The following is a 22,773-nucleotide window of genomic DNA, read 5'->3' on the forward strand; positions in this document are numbered from 1 at the left end:
GTGACCTGATCCCTTCCCAGGCCCTCCTTGAGAGAGGATCAAAATGCCTGTGGGAATGATGCATCAGTCCTGTCCCTTCCCCCTCCACCCCTCCTGCCTTGAAGAGGAGGTGGCAGATTGATCTGAGGAACCTACTCATTGAGCAGAGGCATGGAGTTGCGCCGTTTGGTCTTCTGCACCATGTTGGCTTGGTTGCGCAGGGAGATGTGGATGCAGGAAGGCGCCAGCTTGCAGGGCTCTCCATCTACCTGCATGGGGATGGCCTTGGACGTGGTGAGAACCACCTGCCGGCACTGACACAGCCGCTCCCCATGGCCACCGACCTGCAAGGCAGCCTGTGGAAGGGTCCAGGGTGAGAGCAGAGCATGGACTGAGAGAGAGGTGGATGTGGGGAGCACCCATGCTCAGACAGATCCTGTAACCGAACGAAATTCTGAAGGTCTTGGGCCTCATCTCAGTGGGAATTGATCCACAGAGACTAGGGCATGACAGCACCTCAGCTAAATCTTGGAGAGCCGACACTGTCACACAGGCCAGCACTGCAGCTCCTCAGGAAAGGATCTGTGGAACTGCTGGGCTGGCTGGTGCCTGGTCACTGGGACCGGTCACTCCCTCAGCTGCTAGCTACAACCAGCAACAGCACCCACTTCATTTAGGGCAGCAGAGCTGGGGATGGGTCTATGTGTCTAATGGCTGAGGGAACGGGGGATGTTTAGCCTGGAGAAAAGAAGGCTCAGGGGGGACCTCCTCACCCTCTGTGACTACCTGAAAGGAGGCTGCAGCAAGGTGGGGGTCGGTCTCTTCTCCCAGGTAACAAGCAACAGGACAAGAGGAAACGGCCTCAAGTTGCAAGAGGGCAGCTTTAGATTTCATATGAGGAACAATTTCTTCCCTGAGAGGGTGGTCAAGCATTGCAACAGGCTGCCCAGGGAGGTGGTGGAACCACCATCCCTTGGAAGCGTTCAAAAAACACGCAGACGTGGTGCTTAGGGACATGGGTTAGGGGTGGGCTTGGCAGTCCTGGGTTAGCTGTTGGACTCAATGGTCTTAAAGATCTTTTCCATCCTAAATGATTCTACGGTTCTATGACTCACCAGGGATGTCATGGTGAAGCCAATAACTTCAATGCAGCCATCATCATGGCGCTGCGGCTCGAAGTCGTGGTGCTCCCCGGGGTTGCCCCAGGGCATGGTGCCCGCACAGTACCTGTGAGGGGATGGTGCATGATGCATGGACAGGCACCCCAAACCCCGGCAGGAATCTGTGGCATGGGGGTGAGGTGCCCAGCACACAAGGGCAGGTCCTGGAGCTGCTCACCTGGGGATATTCAGAAAGACCAGGCACTGGGGCTTCAGGTCCTGGATCTTGGAGGTCAGGTCTGTCCCATCACACTGGAGACAACACAGGGGCATTCAGGCTGCTGTAAGGGGGGGGCCTGGCCCACCCTACCTGCTTGGCCTCCCCGCTCTGCTCCCTACAGCAACTGTCCTCCAAGGCAGGGGAAGCTGATGCTCCCAGGAACAGATCCTCTCCCCACCCTGAGAGACTCAGTGTGCCAAGGGACTGCTCCTCCTGCCTCCCCAGCTCATCCCCCTCCCCGGCCCACAGCACCCCTGCACACTCACAACCAGCTTGACGTGCTTTGCCAAGTCTTTGGAGCTCCCAGTGAGGAAGTCAGAGAAGGCCGTCTGCCAAGGTAAGAGACAGTGTTAGTGCCCAGATGCTCACCAACGTGAGCAGCCAGGAAGCCTGCCACCAACCTTTGGACCTCAGCTGCTGCAAGCAGCAAATCCTCGCCCACTGCCAGAAGCCCTCTCCATTCCTGCCCCATTCCGCTTGCTATGGTGCCTACCAAAATCTTGGGGCACCTTCAGTAACACGTCCCAGTATTCCCTTGCCAGCCCGGTCCTGGCTTTAGGGAAGAGCTGGCAAGGTGGGTCTCCTCCTGCGAGAGGCTCAAGTCATGAGGGACAAATTCAGCCTCAAGCTACAATGAAGCACCATAAACCAGAGCTGGTGTGACACCACCTAGAGATGTGACCCTGCCTAGAGATACCACGAGACAGCATGGCTCACAGCCTTTAGGGTCCCCGCTGGGTCTAACCGTACAGAGAGGAGGGGAGACAAGCAGGAGAGATGTGAGATGGTGCAGAGCGGCACTGGCCCTTTAGTACTGCTCAGATACCAGCCACCCAGCCACCTGGTCAGGGAGGTGTACGGAGGATGGGGAGAAGGATGAACAAAGCCAACACTGAGAAAGCTCCAGAGGTGAGACACGGGAGGCTGGCATAGTCTGCCAGGGAGCTCTAACTGGCCCAGGGTATAAAATAAAAGACTAAAGTGGTGTGAGGGCTCTACGGAAAGGCTTCCCGTTCCGCTGCGGGGGGGACAGCCGGCCTCCCCACAGCTCCGGGGAGGTCCTGCCTGGGTGACCGTCTCTGAGCCAGAGAACAAGAACAATAGTGGCAGGAGATCAAGACAGCAACTGTGGCGCAGGCCAGGGAGCAAGCTGTACTGCCAGCAGCGCCTGCAGCCAAAGGGGAGCTGCGACTCCAGGGCTGCAGCCTTTCTCCAGCAACTCTCCAGCTTTGAGGGGCTCAGCCTGAGCGCACGTGAAGGGCTGTGTAACTCGGATGGGTGAGTTCAGGGTGCGGACGAGCAGGCAGGGCCGTGCCCATGCTCCAGCTGACGCCAAGGCTGCTATGAAGGCATGCCCAGATATCCTCCACACACTCACCCCAGCATAGAACATTTTATTCCGAAACCGGCTGTTGAACTTCTCCGGGTTGGCCTCTAGGGAAAGGAGGAAAAAAAGCCCGGGTCATTGGCCTGCACATGGAAATATTCAATTTGCCAGCCCTCCCCAGACACCACTCTCCAGGCAGCCTCGCCAGGAGGCAGCCCCCGGCTCTCTTCCCACGCAGGCACCCTGCTTCCCCCTCCGCAGCCACCACCTGCTCCTCAGCTTCCACCTCCAGCCCTGCCCCTGGGGCAATCCTCGTGTGTTCTTTCCTGAGGAATGGGATGTTTTACAGCTCACCGCAGACCCTGCCCAAGCCCTGCCACACCTCGGGATTCGTGGAACTCCAGTGTCACCCGTGCATCAAAGCCGAGGCTGAAGTAGTTATTGAAGACATCTAAAGGGAGCTGAAACGGAAAGGAGGAATAAGGATGAGGTTGCCAGCATGTGGCCCCAGCGAAGACGAGGTCAGGCTACCCTGACCCCATGTATGGGGCTCAAGGCCGAGGGAACTCACTTGCCTTCCCCCCGCCCCGTGAAAAGACAGAGGTCACCAGCCTGAGATGATGGGCTGGCCCATGGCTCCTGGGGGTAAAGGCTGTGGCCCAAGGGGACAGACTCTGCTCTCCAAGATACCTGCCGTCATCCTTATCTCCGCTAAAGAAACAGCCTCAGAGGGGACTGGGCTTATACCTGTTGCCAGCTGTGGTTAAAACCTCTGGTGGGCATTTAGTTCTGATCTCTGCACCCTCACCATGAGTGCTGTGGGTCAGAGCCATGTGGGGAGGAGTGGTGTTGGAGCAATGGGGGGGGGAAACACAGCCCAACGCTGTAACCCTCGGTGCTCGGGCTGCCTGAGCCAGGGGGAGCAAGGAGAGCGCAGCCCCCCAGCACACAGCAAACACAGAGGAGGTGTCCCACCTTGTCAGCGGCCGCCTCATCCTTTTCCTCAGGGTTTGCCTCAGGGTTTGGCTCCACGTGGAGGTTCCAGCGATCAAGCTGCACAATGTTCCCATCTTCCACGTGTGACAGGATCTTGGAGAGAGGCTCATCCGTGTAACCCTGGTGAAGAGCAGGACTCGGTGAGCCTCCTACCTGCCTCCCTGAGAAATGCCTCCGAGACTGGGCTCTGGGATGACATCCCAGAGCAAAAGATATGGAAAAGATCGATCATACTTGAATGCACAACAATGTGGGATTTCAAATTTAAAACAAATCTTCTAAAAATCTCCCCAAATTTGAAATAATGATTGATTTTGCTAATGTCCTAAAATCTAATGCAGAATAATTCAAATGCCAGAAGAACAGTAATGTCCAAGTAGCACTTATTTGTTGGTGTGTATTTAGGGAAAGTCAAAGCACCCAACCCATGCAAATCCCCACCCACGTGTCTGGAAGCAGAGTCGAAGTGCTCAGCCCTGCTCTGTCAGCAGCGGGCTCTTGTGCCCGTCACTTACCCCACCCCAGTTCAGTGTCCTGGCCAAGTCATTCCCTGTCCCCAAAGGTAGGATGGCCACAGGAGGAGGTGGGTTGAGGCGTAACTGGTCCAGAATGGAGAGTATCCAGCCCACCTGCTCAAGCAAGAGAGCGCAAAGGAACAGTTGGTTACTCAGGGACTGGGAGGGGACTCAGAGCACTGGTGATGGCAGAGGGGCAGAGATGGGGTCCCCTTAGCCACCACTGAAGCTATTCACAGTCTTTACTGCTCCAAACAGGTGCTGTGGGAGATACCAGCAATCCCAGTGAGGACACCTGGTCTCCAAAAGGGCTACAAATCCAGCTGTGCCACAGCCTAGCACTCCCTGGAGCAGTGCATGAGGGGACCCACAGCATCCAGTGCCACCAGCTGTACCACAGACACAGCGCATGCATTGTGCCCCGATCTGGATGGCAGCGAGGAGGGTTGCTGCCGGCGCTGGAAAAGCCTGGGGGACTCACCGTGCCATCTCCCCCGCACGCCAGGATCCGGAGGTTGTGGACCTTGCGGTACAGCTCCAGCCTGCAAGGAACAGGGAGGGTGAGGAGGGGAGAGGCACCGACGGCGTCCAGCAGCGGCCACAGGAGTCCCTGTCCTCACAGAGTCACAAAGCCGTGTGTGTGGCCCTCCCCATTGCCACAGCAGCTCGCAGCCGTGGGCCAGCCACGCAACGCTGGCTTCACCAGCTCTTGCTGAGGAAGAGTGGCATGTCCACGGTCTGTGCACACACAGATAAACAGAAATGCAGCAAGCAGAGGAGACTCGCGTGACAGTATTTGAGCGCAACGAACTAGGTCTGGGAACCTCACCCCACAGCTGGTCCCTTCTCCACTAGCTTTACATTAGAGCAGCCCTCCAGCAGGGAGCACTGACTGACCACGAGGCATCCCCGAGAGGCCTCCCAAGGCTGAACTCGCTGGAGGTCTCTGCACAAAGCAGCTACGGAGCATCAAGCCTCTGCCAGCTGTGGGAAGAGCTCCAGGGAGGAATCTCTGGGGCAGGGATGGGGGAGAGGAGGGTGCTGCCCCATCGGTACTCACGCCTCCTTGGGTCCACCCTGGCTGAGGTCAAAAACTTGCCGTGGGTTGAGATACCACATGAAGGATTGGATGATCTTGGCTCCCTATGGGGAGAGGAAAGACTTCAGGTAACAGGGAGTTCCCAGACAGCAGAAGGCGGCATCTAGTCCTGGGGACAGGCCAAGACGACGGCGTTCTGGGGGACCCAGGCAAAGCCTGACCAAGGTGGCAACGGCCAGGCAGCAAACTGGTGTTGCAGGGGTCTCCTTGCCTCTTCTGCAGCTGAGGCATCACCCCAAGCTATGATGAGACCTCAGCAGCCAAACAGCAATGCCCTCACAGAGCCGCCTTCTCGCGGAGATGCAGGACAAGGCCATACCTGATTCCCACCGCTCTTGGGGTTCACAAACACCAGCAAGGGCTTCATGAGAGGAGCTGGCAGGGGCTTGATGACAAAGGGTTTCCACCTCCCTTCCTGCAAGAGGTGTCACAGGTCCTTCCACAAACCCGGGCAAACGCAAACTCCCACCTCCAGCCCAGCCCTAACATCACACAGGTCTTACATCCCGTAAGTCTTACAGCTGGGATTTGCCCTGCCAGCAGGCACTCTCCCTCCGTGTCCACCTTCGCACAGACCCAGCAAAGCCCCCTTGTTCCTAGTCATGCTCCTCACTGCCCAGCCCCTCCGCTCTCCTGAGACAAGGTTATTCCCTGTACCCTCATCTCTTACCTCGGCCCCCTTCTTGCTGGATTTCCGCTTGAATGATGTTCTCTTCTTCTTCTTACTAGATTTCAGTGGGTTCTAGAGATAAAAGAAACAAACCCCAAAACGGCATGAGGAGCTGCTGGGCAAGCAGGAGTCGTGAAGGAGCCGGGAGAGCTGAGGTGACTCACCTGGGGCCGCCGGACCCGCAGAATCCAGGTGGGAGGAACGACAACAGCAGCGTGAGCACCCAGTGAGCAGGGCTCTTCGATGTGTTGCAGCATAAAACACGACACTTTGCTGTGATACTGGAGAAGAAGGAGAACAGAAAACTCAGGGGCTCAGTTTGCTGGGGACAGCCACCTTCTCCTCCTCCCAGCCTCCCCAGGCCAGCGCAGGGAGTGCTGGAGGAAACCATACAGGAACTTTGCAATGGGAAGGCAAGGAGGAGAAAGCTTCTCGGAGGAGCTTGCAGCCACCATGGTACGGTGCTCCCAGTAAGAGCAGCTGCGGAGGGCAGGCTGCAGGGGAGCAGCCTGGGTTGTCCCAGCAGAAAGCAGAGGTCAGTAGCTGCGGAACAGGCTGCTAAGACATTCAATGGGGGCTTTGCTCACCGCTTGCTTGCACCACGAACAGCTGATGGCTACAATCTCTTTACTGTGGAAGGCAAACTTCTGCTGGAAACCCTGTGGAGGGAAGGACAAGAGGCTCAGGGAATTCCCTTCCAGCTTTCTACCATCCAACAGGACTTCCTCACCACTAGGAGAGACGTTAACAAAGAGCGTGGCGGCAGCCAGCGGCCTCCGGATCCCTGTCGGATAGCTCCAGCCCCCACCGCGGCACCAGGGAGGCCACTGAGCTCTCAGGGGTGTCCCTATTGCTCAAGGAAAGCACGTCTTGAAGACAGTTCCCTGTCTTCAGGTCTGGGACATTCAGATTAGGCCCAGGGGGAAAATAACTCCACGTGGGAAGCACTTATTTAGTGCTTCACTGTGCAAAACAGGGCACGCGCCTTGGTTTTGCTGTAGGCTGCTGCTGCCAGACAGGAATGGTGGGATGTCCCTGGTCCCCAGCCCTGTTCTTGTCTCTGGCTTGACCTTAGCTTTCCTTCAGGCTGAGAAAAAACCCCAAGATGCCCTCTCACCTTGCCACACTGCCGGCACTTCCCTTCTTGCCGCCTCCGGTGTACCCAGTGATGCCGGACAACGATGGGCTAAAGGGAAAAGAAAAAAAGAAAAAAAAAATAAAGCAAATGAAATGCCCAGTATGTGAGGAAACGCAGGAAGAGGCAGGAGTAATGGACCCAGGCCAGCCAGGATCTCTGCTCTTACAGCAAGCCCACCTCAGCAGCACCAGCCACAACCCTTGGGGAGAAGGCAGAGCCAGAGAATCGGGAGGCAAGAGGCCAAATTAAGGTGCTCAGAGAACAGGGCATTAAAACCAGAGAAGCAAGGAAGGAGGGGAGCGGAACTGAAGACCGAGAATCACACAAAGCAAACCCAAGGCAGAGTGGGCAAGCGGCAGTGCAGGGAGTGACTCTGGCCATAAACCGCAGCTCCATCCCTTCACGTCTCTGCCCAGATGCCCCCAGCACCAGGTGAAAAAGGTACTGGTGGAAGGTGTGAAAATCCCCAGGGAGACACAGTTTGTGCCTGTGGCAAGAAGACGGAAGGGCTCAGCAGCTCCAAAGCCCCCCACGTCCCCACCACCCTGCTCCTCGCCCCAGGTGCTGCCAGCCTGCCTCAGCCCCTGCCTGCAGGCTCACGGTGGGCACGGCGGGCTGGGACCCGCAGCAGGGACTGCAAAGGGGTCCAGAGTTTTTCCATTAAGTACCTCCCAGGCCTGGGCTGGGAACAGCACTGCAGGGAGGGCAGCACAGAGAGAAGAGGGCGAGTGAGTCCTCAGCCCAGCACGGCAGAGCTCAACGCCCAGCTCGTGACAGCTCGTGGGACCGTGACAATGACAGAGGCAGAATCTGGCAGGTCTGGCTCGGCTCCAGCACCGCCTGCTCTGCACGCAGCACATGGCAGAGGACAGAGAGCCCCGCCGGCTTCAGCAGATGTTAATCCAGTGGGAGCAGAAGCGGGGCTGTACCCTGAGCTCAGCTCTGGGTCCCAGCAGGCACATCTAGGGAAAGGGCTGACCCCAAAGGCGATCCCTGGTGACACAAAGGCCAGGACAGCACCTTTCTAGGGACACAGGAGGGAAAAGCCCTTGGAGGAACCGAGTAGTATTAGAAAGACAGGATGGAGGAGCAGGGTTTGTGAGAAAAAGGAGGAAAATCATCTGGTTTTCTGGAAAACCAGGGAAGGGGAGGGAGAGGAAATCTGTAGAGGCTGGAGAGGAGAAAAAAAGATTGAGTGGAGGCAGAGAGTTGTCAGCAGAGCCCAAAAAGTAAGTGAAAGACAAATAAAGGAGCTGTGCTAGGAGTGATGTGGGAAGGAGGCATGGCAGGAGAAGCCAAGGATGAAAGGAAGGTTTAAAACGATGCTGAAAGCTTCACCTTGCCAGGTTGCCCTGGCACTTCTGAGCAGGCAGCCCTGTGTTCGACTACCTTTCCCCTACTGCGGCCGCTGTGCCAGTACCAACGCGGTGGGGGGACAGCAGCTATGTTACCAAAGGGGCCTGCGACTGAGCCCCCCGTGCTCCTGGCACAGCGCTGCGTGGGCTGCGCTGGCTGCACCGGCTGCGGGGTGAAGCATGAGGGGCTGGATGCTTGCACCAGCACAGCTCAGCAGACAGGTCCCAGGCCACCGCTTACACCCAGTACATTAAAACATGGGCTAAAGGGGCCCTGTAGCACCTCTGTGGGCACCTTCCACTGCTACCTGGAGTACCTGTGGCAGCCGAGTCAGGGCTGAGTGATAAAGCCAGAAGTGAGCCCCTACCGCTTCCTTCCAAATTGTGGGGGACTTGAGGACCTGCTGCTTGCCACAGCCTCCTCTGTGCGCCTGGGGATCAGCACAAGGGGGAAACTCCCAGAAAACAGTTTGCAGGTTCCCCCTGTGCAGATGCAGGTGCTTCAGAACAGGCAAACCAGAAGATGCTCTGCATTTGCCACCTGCGAGCTCCTCACTCCCCGTCTGCGCTGCTGCCTTGCGAAGAAACATCCCTCCCACCGTGCCGCTCCCTTGGAGCCAGGACACGACACGATGGGCAACGCGCTGGCAGCATCTGATGTCTCTGCCACCAAAATGGAAAGAGCGAGGCAGGATGCGGGCAGCGTCTGAGGCACAACTCTCACCTCCCGTACGTTCCGGGATCCTGACTCCCTGAAGGAAGGTTTGCAGCGGAAATTTATCTGTAGATTGAACACAGGTGAAAGCAATCAGTAAAACCATCACACCTGAAGGAAACCTACCAGAGTTTATTTTACTTCAGCAGGCCCTGGAGATGTTTGCTGCTTGCCACTAAACCTCTCACATATTTCTGTTACTGAACAAAACGGGGCCTGGGGTCCCAATCACGGCACTAGATGCTCCTTTTGGTACTGTCTCCTCAGAAGACCCCTCTTGGCAATGACATATTGCAGTTCCCCAGTCTTCCTGTGTTTCTCTACTCAAGAGGAAGGGCTGCCCAGGAAAAGGCTGTTACAGCTTTCCCAGCCACAGAGAGGGCATAACACGTTTCTCTACTCACTTTCTCCAGCTGTTCGATGCAGGGTGTATGCACTACGATCTTGCAGGCTGCACACTTACGCCGGGAGAGAGGTTTTTGCTGGAGGATGAGAAAAGGGGAGGAAAAACATGCATGTGACTAGCAGCATTCAGAGCCCAGCAATCTGCCTTCCATCACAACTCTTCCATATATTTCAGGACGCAGAAGAAGTCCTACAGGAAAGGTAGACACAACCTACACTCCTTGCAAGGGAAGGGATCTAAGCATGTGCCTAGAGCGGATGCTCTCAAGTCTGGGATGGAGCGGGGAGGTGCTCTCCCGCTGTCCTGTCCTGCAGTCCCTGGCCTCTTCTGACAGTGCCTGAGAGCAGGATGGATCAAAGCTGGTCTGGGAGGCACCTGGAGGGCTCCCATGGCAAGCCCCACGGGCAGGCACAGGATGGCACCAGTGCTCTGTGTCCTGCACCACCAGCAGGATGGAGCCTGCCAGCTGGGAGGGAGGACTACAACAACCCCGTGCAACAGTGCTGCCTGCAGGGCCAGGAGGCAGCAGGCCTGGGTCTCCAGTGCTCACTTTTCTCCTCTATTGAAAGGTCTTGGATTCAGACTGTCCCTCTAAGGGCGTATGATCTCAACAGCCTCCCCCTGGAAAATCATCGCATCACCTCCGGGTGAGCGGCAGCTCCACGTCAGGTTCCCATTGTGAACTGAGCACTGGCACTGGCAGAAACTGGGGACACAGCCATCCAGCCCGCAGAGGCAGGATGGACAAGCTCCCCACCCTGGTAGCCCCCCCAGCCCCGCACACATCACGGCTGTCACGGTCTCCCCAAGTGGCAGCACAGCCCGCATCCACAGGTGACCCCAGGTGACTCACCAGCAGCTTTGCCATACAGTTCTGCTCCCCAACGTAGCAGAAGTCCCCAGAGACATTGGTCTCAAACCAGATGTGCTCCCCATAGACCGCAGTCTCCTGAAAGGCACAGGACAACACGTTTCTCTGAGAGCACCCCCCAAGATGGGCATCTGAGCCCCTAAAATGCTTTGTGCAAGGGAAAAGATACTGGACAGTGCTGCGGGGTGGGAAGTTGGAGCTAAGTACCAGCCAGGAGACAAGATGCACAGAACAACCAGGGCCAACATCTGGACAGAGGGAACCTCACGAAGCTGCTGCCGTGGTGCCCACCCGTTGGAAATGGGAGAGCCCCAGGGAACCCACTCCAAGACCTACAGCCCAGTGGCAGCGTTCTGCACAGGGGAGCTGCTTCCATCACCCCCAGAGAGGAAGCATCGGGACAAATTCAGTGCAGGGGACTCTCCTGAAACAGCTTCTATGACCTCAGGGTGCAGCTGAAAACTTTCTGGGCTTGCCTGTGAAGGGGCAGGGGCTTGCTCCTGTTGCTTGGCCCCAGAAGACCTCAGCTGCCAGAAGGAGAAGAGCTGGCAGTGGAGTAGCTACACCACCCTCCCAGGAACCGCCTGTGCCTGCATAGCCTCTCCTTGCAGCATCAAGGGGCGATGCCAGCAGCACAGACGCCGGCACCAGCTGGTGGCAACGGAGGAGGCCATAAATGTGTCAAAGCCAAAGTCACCTGGGAAGAGCCTGCTGCTTCTTGGCCGACAGCCCAGTCCACGCAACGCCCAGCAAAACGTGCTACAACTTACGCTCCAGTCCACAGTGCTGCGTATCTGCCTCTCCGAGTCACTCCTCAGGGCTAGCGCAGGGTTTGGCTGGGCTACCATGTGCTGGAGGCTGGACTTGGCAATAGCTTTCCTGGAAGACAAAGAAGGGCTGGCTATTAGATCGAGGGAGGAGGAATACATGCAAAGCACAACCGGCTTCTGGGATGTACAGTGAGGCTGGAGCAGAAAAGCATCCTCAGGACCAAGCGGCTGGAAGTGAGGTGAATCTCCAGCACTGCCAGCTGAGGAGTACCTGCTCCTGTGAGGCAGCCTCGTGGGACGAAGAGGTGCTGGCCACATTGCCAGCGGCTCAGCTAAAGACACCCTGCACCCAGCAAAAGGCACAGCCTGAGCCTGCTGGGTCAGAGCCCTGGGGGATTACAGGTCCATTGGAAAACAGCCTGGGATGCTCCACCGGGCTGTGGTGGTGTAACCCAGAGCCCTTGCCCCACACCGGCTCCCCGCAGCTCTCCCACACCAAGGCACCTCAGAGCCTGGGGCATTTCTGGGGACCAGTACAACTGCCTGGAAAAAAAGCAGCTAGTTTTTGGGGGCTAACCCAGATGTGCTACAGTGGAGGAAAGGAGCAGCAGAGCCAACCAGCCGGAGAACACGTGCACCTCCAGCCCACAACCAGGCTTGCCCCCTCCCTCCAGCCCCGGGCTGTCAGTAGGGGATGCCCACAAGCCCCAGGGGGCTGCACTGACAGGTAGCACTGGTCCGAGTGGGAGATGCTCAAGGGATGCGAGCAGCACTGCAAGACACCAATGGCAGCTGGGGCCAACATCACCAAGCCCCTTCCCTCCCTCCCTGCCGAGCCTGGGCCTGCACCCAGGCTCCCCCCCCCCGCCGAGGCATCGCCCGCTCGCACGCCGCCAGCATACATACAGCAGCCGGGGGCTCCAGCCATCCGGGGCGGTGTGGCGGGTGGGCTCCAGACCCAGGCACTCAGGGAGGGTGGCAGAGGGGCACCCAGCTCCGGCCGCCCCCGTGCAGCGCTGGGCCAGCAGCCGTGGGTGGCCAGAGGGGAGCAGCCCGGGCCGGGGGACATCGCTGGAGCGTCGGCGCTGGCTGAGACGGCGGTAGTGGCCCGGCAAGCCGTAGGTGGCCCGGCCACACATGAACTCGGTGGGCAGGCGGTGGGATGAGGCACGCCGCAGGCAGCGGGGGCCCCTTGACAGCAGCCCAGCCTGGAGCGGCCGCAGCCAGGGCAGCATGGGCAGCCACCTCTCCTCTGCCCGCCACCCGTGCCGGCCCTGCTCCGCTCCCACCGATGCGCCAATGCCATCGTCATCCTCCGGAGACTCAGATCTGGAGCTGTCGGTGTGGGGCACCCTGTCCCCCCCCTCTCCAGTAGGGATGAGGCTGGCCAGGAGGATGGATGGACCCACCAGCTGGGCATCGATGGCTCGCACCCGGCCCCCGCGCTTCATCTGCACGGCGAACCGGGGGCTGAGGCAGGGCGGCGTGGTGCTGGAGCGACGGCGGGGGCCAGCGCGCTGGGGCAGCCCCAAGCAGGAGAGGGCTGGCAGCGGGGTGCCCGAGCCACGGCGGCGCTGGGCCAGCGAGGCGGAGGGCAGCCCTGCCTGGGAACGTCGTCTGGCCTTGCTCGCGGGCACAGCCACAGCGCTGCCACGCCGCGGCCCCTTCCTCCCAAAGTGCCACCTAAAAAAGGTGTCCATCGTACCCGGACGGTGGCTGTTAACACAGAGACCAGGAATTAAATAGGCCCCCCTGTGAGTTCCCGGGTGTGGGGACATCAGGGGACGGAGGGCAGGAGCAGGGGACATGGCGATGCCACCCTGGGCATGCAGCAGGGCTGGGACCCTCTTGCTGGGCAGACGCACTGCTGGGGCTCCTACTCCCCGAGTTTCATGGCTCAGCCCAGGGCGCTGCGATGGCAGGGCAGGTGTCACTGCCTGGCCGGGACCCTCGGCACCCCCTGCTCGCTGCTGTGGGATCGGCAGAGCCCCTGCACCCCGAGGTGCCAACCCGCCCCAGTGACTTACTCTCCTGGCGCTGGTCCACCTGGTTTCCCCACGGGAACCACTATGGCTAAGCACCAGCCCTACCAAATCTGCGGCAAATTGAAACTGAGCCCTTGCGAATCTTAAAGCAGAAAACCAACCAGGCGAGGAAAAGCCGGGCAGGAAGATTTGGTAGCAGCCGGCTGGAAGAGGTGGAGGCTGGCAGAGCTGGAGTAGCGCAGAGGAAAGCTAGGAAAATCATCCCACTCGCCCTGCGCAAAACTTCCCTCTCCTGGTGGAAAGAGCTTCACCAGGGCTCTCGAGCTTTCCCTGCCCAGCCCTCCGAGCTTGGCAGGCTGCCGGCGTGCTGCAGCAGTCCTTGGAAAGCCCTGGGTCACAGGTGGAAGGTGCTGCAGCAGTTTCAGCGCTGGCGGCTCGGCATGCAAAGGCTGGAGCAGAAGGAGCTGAATCTGGCTAGCTCCAGCGGCCCCCTCCCCAGAGCTAGTGCTTTGCTTCCCACCCTCCAGCCACTGCCTCTCTTCAGCCGCTAAATGGAGAGGATTTATTCGAGGGCAACTCATAAAAAAAAAAAACCAAAACCAACCACCAAGACCTACAGCTTGTAGAAACAAACTCCTGGCTCTTCAACTGCTCCCAAGACTCTGGATCACGGCAGCCTGCAGGCACACACCACCATCGCTCTCAACAATTGCCACGCCGTATGAGGCAGCTCCTCTAGTCACCAACGAGGGTACGGGCGCGCTGCTCAGCACCGTGGCATCTGCTCCGCTTGCTTCTGCCTTCCTCCCTCCTCACGTGCTTTTATGCACTTGCTTGCAAGTCAGCAATACCAAAGGACCTTCAGGAGAACGCCCTGGCCCAAACCCCCACTGCCCCGAGGGCCACACAAACAGACAAATTTCTCAGAAGCTTCCCTTTTTGTTTGGGAAATGCATGTCAGATGGGACATATGTCTTATTTTCTAGGCTGTCAACTGGAGCTTCTGCTTAGTGCTTGTAGCACAAGCAACCCATTGGGCTGTACCTCTATTGATTTTCAATGAGTACAAAGCTAAGTTTGTATTTTTAGAGAAAGCCAGGCTTGGCTTGATCTCCTCCAGCCTGGTAGGCAAGGAGGCCAGTTCTTCAGATTCCACAGTCTCAGCACCATGCCTGTACTCGGTACCATAGCACAAGGAGGGAAGGCAGGACAGCAATGCCCTCCAGAAAGCAGCATCAGGGCAGCTAAAGCCTGGTTGAACTGAAAGCAAAACCAAAGTGCCACCTCTCCAGAGGGATTTCTCAAGTCCCACCACAGCAAGCAATGCACTCGGTCACCGGCAGGTTAACTGTCACACCAGTGAGGTCCGTGCAGCTTTGCTGAGGGCAAAAGCATGTTTTGCTGATCACCTTGCTTCCAGCCTGTCCCCAACACGGCAGCCCTCCGTCCCTGTCCCTTCTCCCCATTGCCTGCAGGGTGATGCACAGTAAATTGCATCACCACCAGCAGGTGTTAAAAACTGTCTGAACAAATAAAACATCTTAAAAAAAACCAGGGAGAGAAGGTTGCCTGGGTGTAGCATGCTGCAGCAGATGTACTGCCCAGTACATTCTGAATGAGCTGAGTCGATGCTCCCTCCTGCCCCAGATATTCCAGTAGCACGAAGCTGCTGTGGTGCTTGCTGAGCTGCTGCTACGGGCAGGAAGATCTCTCAAGACAGCTTCCTTCCTTTTTGCACCACAGTCTTGCAAGGAAATCTGCTAGAACAACCTTGGCTTGACATTTATGTTTGGGTACTAGCTGATTATGGCCCTTTTTATCTTCAGGACTGTCTGCAAGTAGCACATGGACTCACACTCTGGCCACCAGTGGTGAAGGTTATTAGCAGGCAATCATCTGAGAACCCACAACAGCAGCACGTGGTAGCACAGATGTGATGGGTGAAGATATCCCCTTCCCTCGCAACCTACTTCCAACCCCAGATCCAAAGGGTGTATCACGGGTGCCGAGAGCTACCACTGGCGGAGCAGAGGGACACACTGCCGGGGTGCCAGCAGAGCTGCATGCAGAGCAGCCGGGGAACCACGCTCTGGGCGGAGAGGAGCCAAGCCCTGGCAGCCCCTGGCCTGGCAGCAGAACATCTCTGGGATCTCCACTCTTTGCTGCCGAGACCGAGAGCTGTCCCCTGTGCCTGCCCTGCAGCCTGCGTGGCTCGGCTTGGCAAGGAGGCCGGGCAGCAGCAGCCTGGCATTTGCAGGGTGGAAGGGAAGGGAAGTACCGCTGCATGCACTAGAATATCAACTCTACTTACCAGCAGCTACACACTATCATTTCCATCTCCTTCCGTGAACGAGGAAGGAGACAGCAGCTCTGATCTGCTCATGATCTGCAATCAGAGCTCTTGGGAGGTGTTTTTTTCATAACCAGACCCCTCGGAGCTCTCAGCCTCCTACGCTCCCTGCCTGGCATCAGTGGGCAGAGACGCTGCTGAAGCGGGAGCGTGTTCCCGAGTGCAGGCAGGCAGCGGTGCTCTCCTCCAGAACTGGGGACCGAGAGAGATGCTGCTCCCGGGGCACTCAGAGCAAGCTGCAGCCTCTGACTCTGAAGACAGAGTTAACCTTGGCAGCAGGATCTAAATGCCCTTGGAAAGTCAAGAGAGGGATCGTAAGAGGAAAAATGCACATCTTGTAACTTCAGTGGATGCAGAGCTCATGGATCGGTTGATCCATGATCGGGGAGATCCTGCTCTCTGGACAGCCGGCAGCCAGCCCTCCTGTGGCGGTGGTGGCTCCAAAACCAGACAGGCTGAACCCTGGGCCTAAACACACAGTGTCCCTCAAGGCACAGGCTCTGCCCACCTCAGGAGGAGCATCTTGATACTCAGCTCCATCATTCTGCCTTGCTTCACTAGCCTCAAAAAAACTCCCAAGTACCATACTGGACAGGCCCCCTGTGCCCCTAGACATGTAGAGGGATGCCGTGCCATATGCCTGCTTGGCTCTTCCTCTACGTTATTATTCTCTCTGTCCCGCCAGCAGCCTGGTCTACTCCTGCCCAGAAGCAAGAGAGATCCCAGGTTACCCTCACACAGTGCCAAATCTGGCACCCCTCCCCTGGCACCAAGGGTGGCAAGGGGACCCTACTGCAGGACACTGCCAGCAGCACAATGCACATGCCTTGAGCCCTAGAAAAGTCTGGACCTGAAAAACACCATCAGCTCCTCCTGACCTTTCAGCAAACCTCCAGCTAGTCGGCTGGAAAGCATTTTTTCCAACCACGGGGCTACAGCAAGGGAAATGAGCCCAAGAGCTTCAGCCTGCTCCGTGACAAGCACCCATCCTGATGGCAGCTGGCTGCGCTGCAGCGTCCCGGCTCGCTGCGGGTGCCAGGGAGCTGCTGCGGCACCAGAGCTGGCAGCATGCAAGCAGGAGCTCGTTTCAGCTTACAAGCTGTCTTCCCTTGGCAAGGACGCTTGACTTGCACAGCTCAACCACATGGAAAGTGTAAGTGTTATTAATAGCCACCCTTGCATGGCACCAAGATCTCCCAGGCTTCTGCCTTTCTGTCTCCTTCCTGCCAGGACAGCGGAGGGACAAAAGCCCCGGAGCCCATCCAGGGAGCTGCTGCTCATCCCCACCCTGCTGACATACCACCACTTGCCTTCAGCCTCGGCTTCCATCCCACGCTTCAGCGTTACGACACTCCCATCTTTCCAGGCATGCCGCTGTCCCCACACCGCTCCTGCCGAGATCCTGTTCCTGCTCACCCATCCTGCTCCCAGCTGTTGGTCACTGACCTCTCCTCTCCCTCTGCCCCCCGGGCCAGCCCCCCTCCCCCCCGCCATGCGCTACGAGGAGCAGCCTGCCCAGAAGAGGTGTGCTGAGGAAGGTGTCCCTGCACCAGACGGGGAAGGGAGCACGCTGGTCAAGATGTGGTACAGCCCTCAGGGTTTTGGTTGCAGTGAGGTGAGCCGTGATCAGCGAGTTCCCAAACTGCTCAGTTTGTTTCCACCTCAAAATTTCCAGCCCAGCTGTAACCTCTCCTACATCACGCAAATAAACCAGAGTCAGGAGCTGCCCCGTGCCAGGTCCAGCACCAGCAGGGAGATGCGGCTCCCCCTCGCACGTGAGCAGGGAGGCTCCATCTAAACCACGAGCTTTTCAAAGCATCGTGAGGGGCTGCTCTCACCTTCTATTTTAGGATTCATTCATTTGATCTACTGCAACAAGTGGCACCGCCTACAGAGGCCACAGCACCTCGCTCCCAGGCTCCCGAGCTGCAAGAGCATGACATTCCCAGGGCAAACCGCGGCCAAGGACATCCTCAATTGCACTGTCACCCTCATACTGCGGAGGAGGAGATTACTGCCGCAACCTTAAAGTTGCCTCTCCAGGCTGCAGAAGGCAGCTCCCAGCCCTTGCAGGGTGCTCAAGAGGGGACATGTCCCCTCCACCTATCTCTCAGTGAGCCCCGGCTTTGATCCAGAGCACCTCAGACCTCCCTCCTAGTGAGAAAGCAAGGCAAGGGCTTAGAAACCAGCCGGTGGCCACAGGCACGCAGCTGCAGAGGACCTCCTCCTCATCCAGAGGTCTGCACGTGTGGCCGCAGCGCTGTGCTCTGCCGGGAGCCCCTGCCAAGGCTACTGGGTGTTACTGGGCACTTCGCCTGACCAGCCTGGAGGCCCCAGGACAGCAGTGCTTCACGAGGGATGGGCAGCTATGTCAGCATGGCCTTTCTGTACCCATCCTGCACGTGGCCGAGCAAGAGCACGGCTCACAGCCGCCTGCTCCCACCACAGACACCCCTGCTCCAGGCGTTGCAGCAGTGCCAGCACTGCGGCCCCGGCCCAAACACCCGGCAGACCCCAGACATGAAAGGGCAATGGGCTATCTGCACAAGATGGCCAGAAGCAAAACTTGCCCACGTGCTTTATTTCAGGGGCAGGACTTCCCTGGCACAGCCCAGCTGGCAGCCCCAGCTCCACAGCACCGGTTCAGCATCACCGCTGACTGCCACTGCCCCGGGCTGGGCACCACACGCTCTGCATCAGGGATGACACACAGCCACTGACTTGAACCCCCCACCATCTTCTGGCTATTCACACCCTGTCAGGAGTTGAAGACACCACAGGGAGGACGATGCAGCCTCTAAGCCACCTTCTTTGAACAAGCAAGGCAGGAGGATGGACACAGCACCAGGGACCACCGGCACCTGCCTTGCAGGGGGGTTGTAGGCAAGGCAAGGGAACAAAACACCATGTCTTTGCAGCTTGTCACAGGAAACTCCTCCGAGGGGCAAAGCCAGGTGGAAGGACCTGCCCAAGGCCACACAGTGACCGGAGCATGGTCCCCACTGCCTCGCACTGCCCCAGGCCAGGCAAGGCAAAAGCGATCAGTCATCCCAGCCTCACGCCCAGCCCTTCTTAAGAAAACGCTCTCAGGCTGGGTTTGCTGGGAAGAGCAGGGGCTGGGAGCAGAAGGGCCTGAGAATTTTTTTGGTTTTTTTTACAGTTTCTAGCATAACCCCAACATCCTTCTAGTGGCAGCTCCACCCTGCCTCTCCCCACACTCTGCATGATGCCCTGGTGTCACCTCCCCTTCATCACCTTCTCCGGCTGAACCCGAGATGTGCTCTAAGGCACTTCTGCCAGACGAGCTCAGAGCCTCCACTGACACTTCATAAAGTCAAGTTTGCCAGCCCTAAGGCTCAGAGTAACGTTCCCATTACAACAATATGATTTCCTTCCCAAACTCCATGGAAGACAGTGTTTTGCCTTAATTTAAAGCCATCTCCTTGGAGGTTCCTGGGCTGACTCTGGGCGTTCATATCCCTTGACAATTTTCCACCATCATAACATTATGAAGTTTATTTGCCACTACAGTAAATAATCTGCCTCCTGGTTATCAAGAAACCTGACAGCACTGATTTAAACAATCTGTCACTGTTTGGCTGGGAAGCCAAACAGCACGACCGACAGCCTCGGGCAGCGAATTAACCAGAGATGAAAGGCAGAGGGTGAGCCCCCACCATCAGCGGGTGAGCCCCCAGCATCAGCGTGTGGGGCTGCGGCAGAGCAGGGGTCAGGGGAGAGGCCGTCCATGCACTTTCTATTTTGGTCCCATCAGCAGGACCAGCGACACAGGCTGGGAAAGATTTTAAGAGTTTCTTTTCTCTGAGCTCCCTTTGCAGAGCAACGTGCATGAAGCAAAGCGGCAGGGGTGCTCGGCAGGGTGCCCCGGCGGTTTGGGTGCCCAGCCCGCGGTTTCTTTAGCAGATTCCCACCATCCTCCCCAGGGCTGGTCCCCTCCTTTAGTTCGCACAGCTCCATGCCTGCCACAGAGGAGGGACACAAGGGATGTGCTATTTAAAGGTAGGTCAGTCCTGCAGCCCAGCTGTCTGATCCAAACTCCTCGAGCAGCCCCAGAGTTTTCCCCCAGCAGGCAGGGACAACGTCCTGGCACAGGGATGACATCCCAGCATGGTGCTGCTCCGGGCAGGCCAACACAGAGCATCTGCCCGGGGCAGCAGCCCCAGGGAGGAGGTGCCGAACCTGGTGTAAAGATAAAAGCTGCAGCGTGGCAGATGCAGAGCAGAGGCAGTGATGGCTGGGCTGGGGGGAGTCCCTGCACCTCCCGAAGCAAAGCCAAGAGAGCCTCAGGTGCTCAGCCACAGGCACTGATAACGGAAGATGGGAGCCCATGGCAGGGATCTGGAAGGGCATCCCACTGCTCCCAGCAGAAGCAGGGAACCTCATTGCCACCAGCACCAGAGGAGATGCCAGAAGCCCTCCAGTCTGTCCTGCTTCCCTAAGCTACCCCAGGCCAAGCGGCTGGGCTCCAGGGGTGCCGGGGCACAGGCTGACTGCCCACGCTGCCGCCCTCCGCACCTGCGGATTTCCCGCTGCCACCCACGTGCCATACAGCCCGGCAGGCTGCAGCCAGCATCACAAGAGTGGACCGGGCAGCTGGAAATGCACCTCTGGCAGGGGGACAGACCCCAGGGAAGCACCAGGGTGGCTGCGGTCCGCGAGCCCCCGCCTCAGCCCCAGGGACCGCTCGTAGCCCCTCGCCAGCCCCTGGCAGCAAACACGACTCGAGAGGGAAGGCTAAGGGTCTTGGAGATGACCGCAGGGTCCGCTCCCCCCTGCCCTTCCCCAGCGGGATGGGACTGGGAGCTGCTCAGACCACAGCCCCCACCAAAGGGCTGGCTCCCCCCCGGCCCCCTCCCACCCTCGGCACAAACAAAAGCAGCAAAGGTGGGGGACGAGGAGGAAGAGGAGAGAAGGGGCGAGCGTGGGGAGAAGCCCCCGTGACCTGATCTGGCGCGGCGCGGGGGTCCCCGTGGGTGCCGAGCGGGCGGTGGTGGCCGTGCGGCGGCGGTGAGCCAGCCCTCCCCAACCAAGTCCTAGTTTGGAGAGCGAGCGCTGGCTTCTCCCTCCGCCTCCTCCCCGCGCTGCAAACCCTGTCAGCGCTTGTTAAAATAACCAACTGCACTTCCTCCGCCAGCAGCCCCAAGGCCGGCTCGGCCCCGGCTGGAGGCGCATGCACCGGCAAGGGCCCGGACAGAGAGGGGTGCTCCCCCAGCACCCCGCTGCCCTCCAAGCACCCAACTACAGCCAGGCCATGCCACCGCTGCCCAAGGAGCGGCAAAAGGAGGAACCCGCCTCGGAGGGGATCCTGTCCCACTGCCTTGGGACCCGAGAACGAGGTTTGCATGGCGGAGGAGAGCCGAGCTGCGGCTGCGGGGTGCCTGTGCCCATGCCCAGCTTTCTCCTGAGTTATGGACGGTGGCTGGGCAGCCTCCGCACTCGGAGCTTTTTACCTCCCCTTGCTGCTGCAAACCCTGCCACGGGACCTCCCACCGCCGGGCTGTGGATTTCCCCATGACGCTCTGCCGCTCTCCGGGTCCCCGCCACCCCCAGGGACGGCCAAACACAACCCGGCTCCCTTCTGGGGCTACGGCACCCATCTCCACCCTGGCCTTCGCAGAGCGGGGAAGTGGGGGTCAGCGGCCGGCCAGCTCGCTCCCCGGTGCCTGCATGGTGTGAGTCACCAGCTATTGTTATTTCGGTCATTTACCCGATGGGACAGCCACACACGTGGCTGTGGTGAGTCAGCATGGCCAGCCGCAGCTGGGACCTTGTCCTTTCACACCCTGCCGCCTCCTGCCTGCCCCTGCCCCTCGCCTTTGCAAGCTCAAACTAGACAGGGAGCTCCCCTCCTCCGCGTGCTTGGACCGTGCCCAGCGCTCCTGGGGGCCTGGGGGGAGGCACAGCAGAAGGATCAGAACAGAACAGGCGGGAGGTGGCTGCCAGCATGGCGAAGGCGCCGGCTGCCTTCCCCGATGGGTATCTCTGAAAATGCTTCACAGGAAACCATTAACCAGATGGGAGCCATGCCCAAAGGCTGCGCCACCGCCGCTGCCGCCTCTGTCACGGCAGAAGCAGCAAGTGGCCTTTGCGAAGCAGCAGGCGAGGACACGTGAGCAAACCTCTCCGCTGCCGGAGCTGCTGCGGGGATTGCGCTCGGCCCTTTCTGCACAGCACCCGAGGGGAAGGGGAGCTGGAGATGCCCAGGGGAGATGCTCACCCCTGCTCAGCCCTCTCCCCTCAAACCCAGCAGCTGCTGAAGGATGGAGGGCTCTGTCCCTTTCCCTACACAGGGTACGGGTCCTTCGGACTTCCCAGTACCAGGAAAGGGCCCGCTGCCACTGGCAGCTGAACAAGTCCCAGTGCCCTCCCAGCCCCAGGGCAGCCAAACTGCTGTAGAATCATTTAGGTTAGAAAAGACCCTTAAGATCATCAAGTCCAACCATTAACCCAAGACTGCCAAGTCCAGCACGACAGCACGTTCCATCTGTGACCACAGGAGGAGGAGAAGCTGTGGAGGGGTCCCTAGAACAGCCCCAATCCATCGCTATTAAGACGCGGTTGCTGAGGCTGGCAGGATGTTTTATCAAAGAGGACATTAAAATGCTGTAACTGGCTGCTCATCCAAAGCAAAGAAGGCTGGTAAGAGATACATGCTGTTCCTCCCCAGCCCCATCTCCAGCTTATCATAGAATCACAGAATGGTTTGGGCTGGAAGGGACCTTAAAGACCATCCAGTTCCCACCCCCCGCCACGGGCAGGGACACCTCCCACCAGCCCGGGTTGCTCCAAGCCCCATCCAGCCTGGCCTGGAACACTGCCAGGGAAGTGTCCAAGCTTCCAGTTTCTCTCCAGCTGCCCCATGCCCACCCTGTTCTCCCAGTCCCCCACGGTTTATGCACAGCAGAGACCCCTACTGACACCGCCTGCTGCTCCTCACCACCCCCTGCCCCCCTTCTGGGCCAGCATGACCTAGACTTGCCAACAGAAATGGCCCAGAGGGATGCCCAGGGCTGAGTCTAGCTGGCCCCAAAATCCCTTCCAAGTCAAGCAGACCAGCAAGAGACCAGGTCACCAGTTCTCCGAGTCCCTTTCCCTGGAGGCAGCAGGAGTGGGAAGCCCAACAGCCCTTTCCTCAAGCCAGCCAGGCATCCTGCTGCTCTTCTCCTCCTTCCCCCCATGACTTCCTAAGACCACCT

The 22,773-nt window shown here is 58.7% G+C and overlaps 1 protein-coding gene across 3 annotated transcripts in view; it reads right to left on the minus strand.

Moving 5' to 3' along the window:
• DGKZ (diacylglycerol kinase zeta) overlaps positions 1 to 22,773 on the minus strand; it is a 46,778-nt gene that overhangs the window by 14,371 nt on the left and 9,634 nt on the right. For 2 of the 3 annotated variants that reach the window (XM_037395167.1, XM_037395166.1), the window contains exons 1-20: positions 12,128 to 17,002; positions 11,222 to 11,330; positions 10,434 to 10,529; positions 9,579 to 9,656; positions 9,184 to 9,240; positions 7,084 to 7,152; positions 6,554 to 6,625; positions 6,131 to 6,247; positions 5,967 to 6,038; positions 5,616 to 5,711; positions 5,258 to 5,340; positions 4,679 to 4,739; positions 4,198 to 4,311; positions 3,662 to 3,802; positions 3,069 to 3,147; positions 2,738 to 2,793; positions 1,626 to 1,688; positions 1,318 to 1,391; positions 1,095 to 1,206; positions 136 to 335 (exon numbers count right to left, since the gene is read on the minus strand). In XM_037395167.1, the coding sequence (XP_037251064.1) occupies positions 136 to 335; positions 1,095 to 1,206; positions 1,318 to 1,391; positions 1,626 to 1,688; positions 2,738 to 2,793; positions 3,069 to 3,147; positions 3,662 to 3,802; positions 4,198 to 4,311; positions 4,679 to 4,739; positions 5,258 to 5,340; positions 5,616 to 5,711; positions 5,967 to 6,038; positions 6,131 to 6,247; positions 6,554 to 6,625; positions 7,084 to 7,152; positions 9,184 to 9,240; positions 9,579 to 9,656; positions 10,434 to 10,529; positions 11,222 to 11,330; positions 12,128 to 13,029 (2,651 nt within the window). In that variant the 5' untranslated portion in view covers positions 13,030 to 17,002. Of the gene's footprint in view, positions 1 to 135; positions 336 to 1,094; positions 1,207 to 1,317; positions 1,392 to 1,625; positions 1,689 to 2,737; positions 2,794 to 3,068; positions 3,148 to 3,661; positions 3,803 to 4,197; positions 4,312 to 4,678; positions 4,740 to 5,257; positions 5,341 to 5,615; positions 5,712 to 5,966; positions 6,039 to 6,130; positions 6,248 to 6,553; positions 6,626 to 7,083; positions 7,153 to 9,183; positions 9,241 to 9,578; positions 9,657 to 10,433; positions 10,530 to 11,221; positions 11,331 to 12,127; positions 17,003 to 22,773 lie in introns of those variants that run through there. The other variant, XM_037395168.1, reaches the window with a different exon arrangement.

The sequence above is a fragment of the Falco rusticolus genome, chromosome 7 (genome assembly GCF_015220075.1).
Source record: "Falco rusticolus isolate bFalRus1 chromosome 7, bFalRus1.pri, whole genome shotgun sequence".
NCBI classification, from domain to species: domain Eukaryota; kingdom Metazoa; phylum Chordata; class Aves; order Falconiformes; family Falconidae; genus Falco; species Falco rusticolus.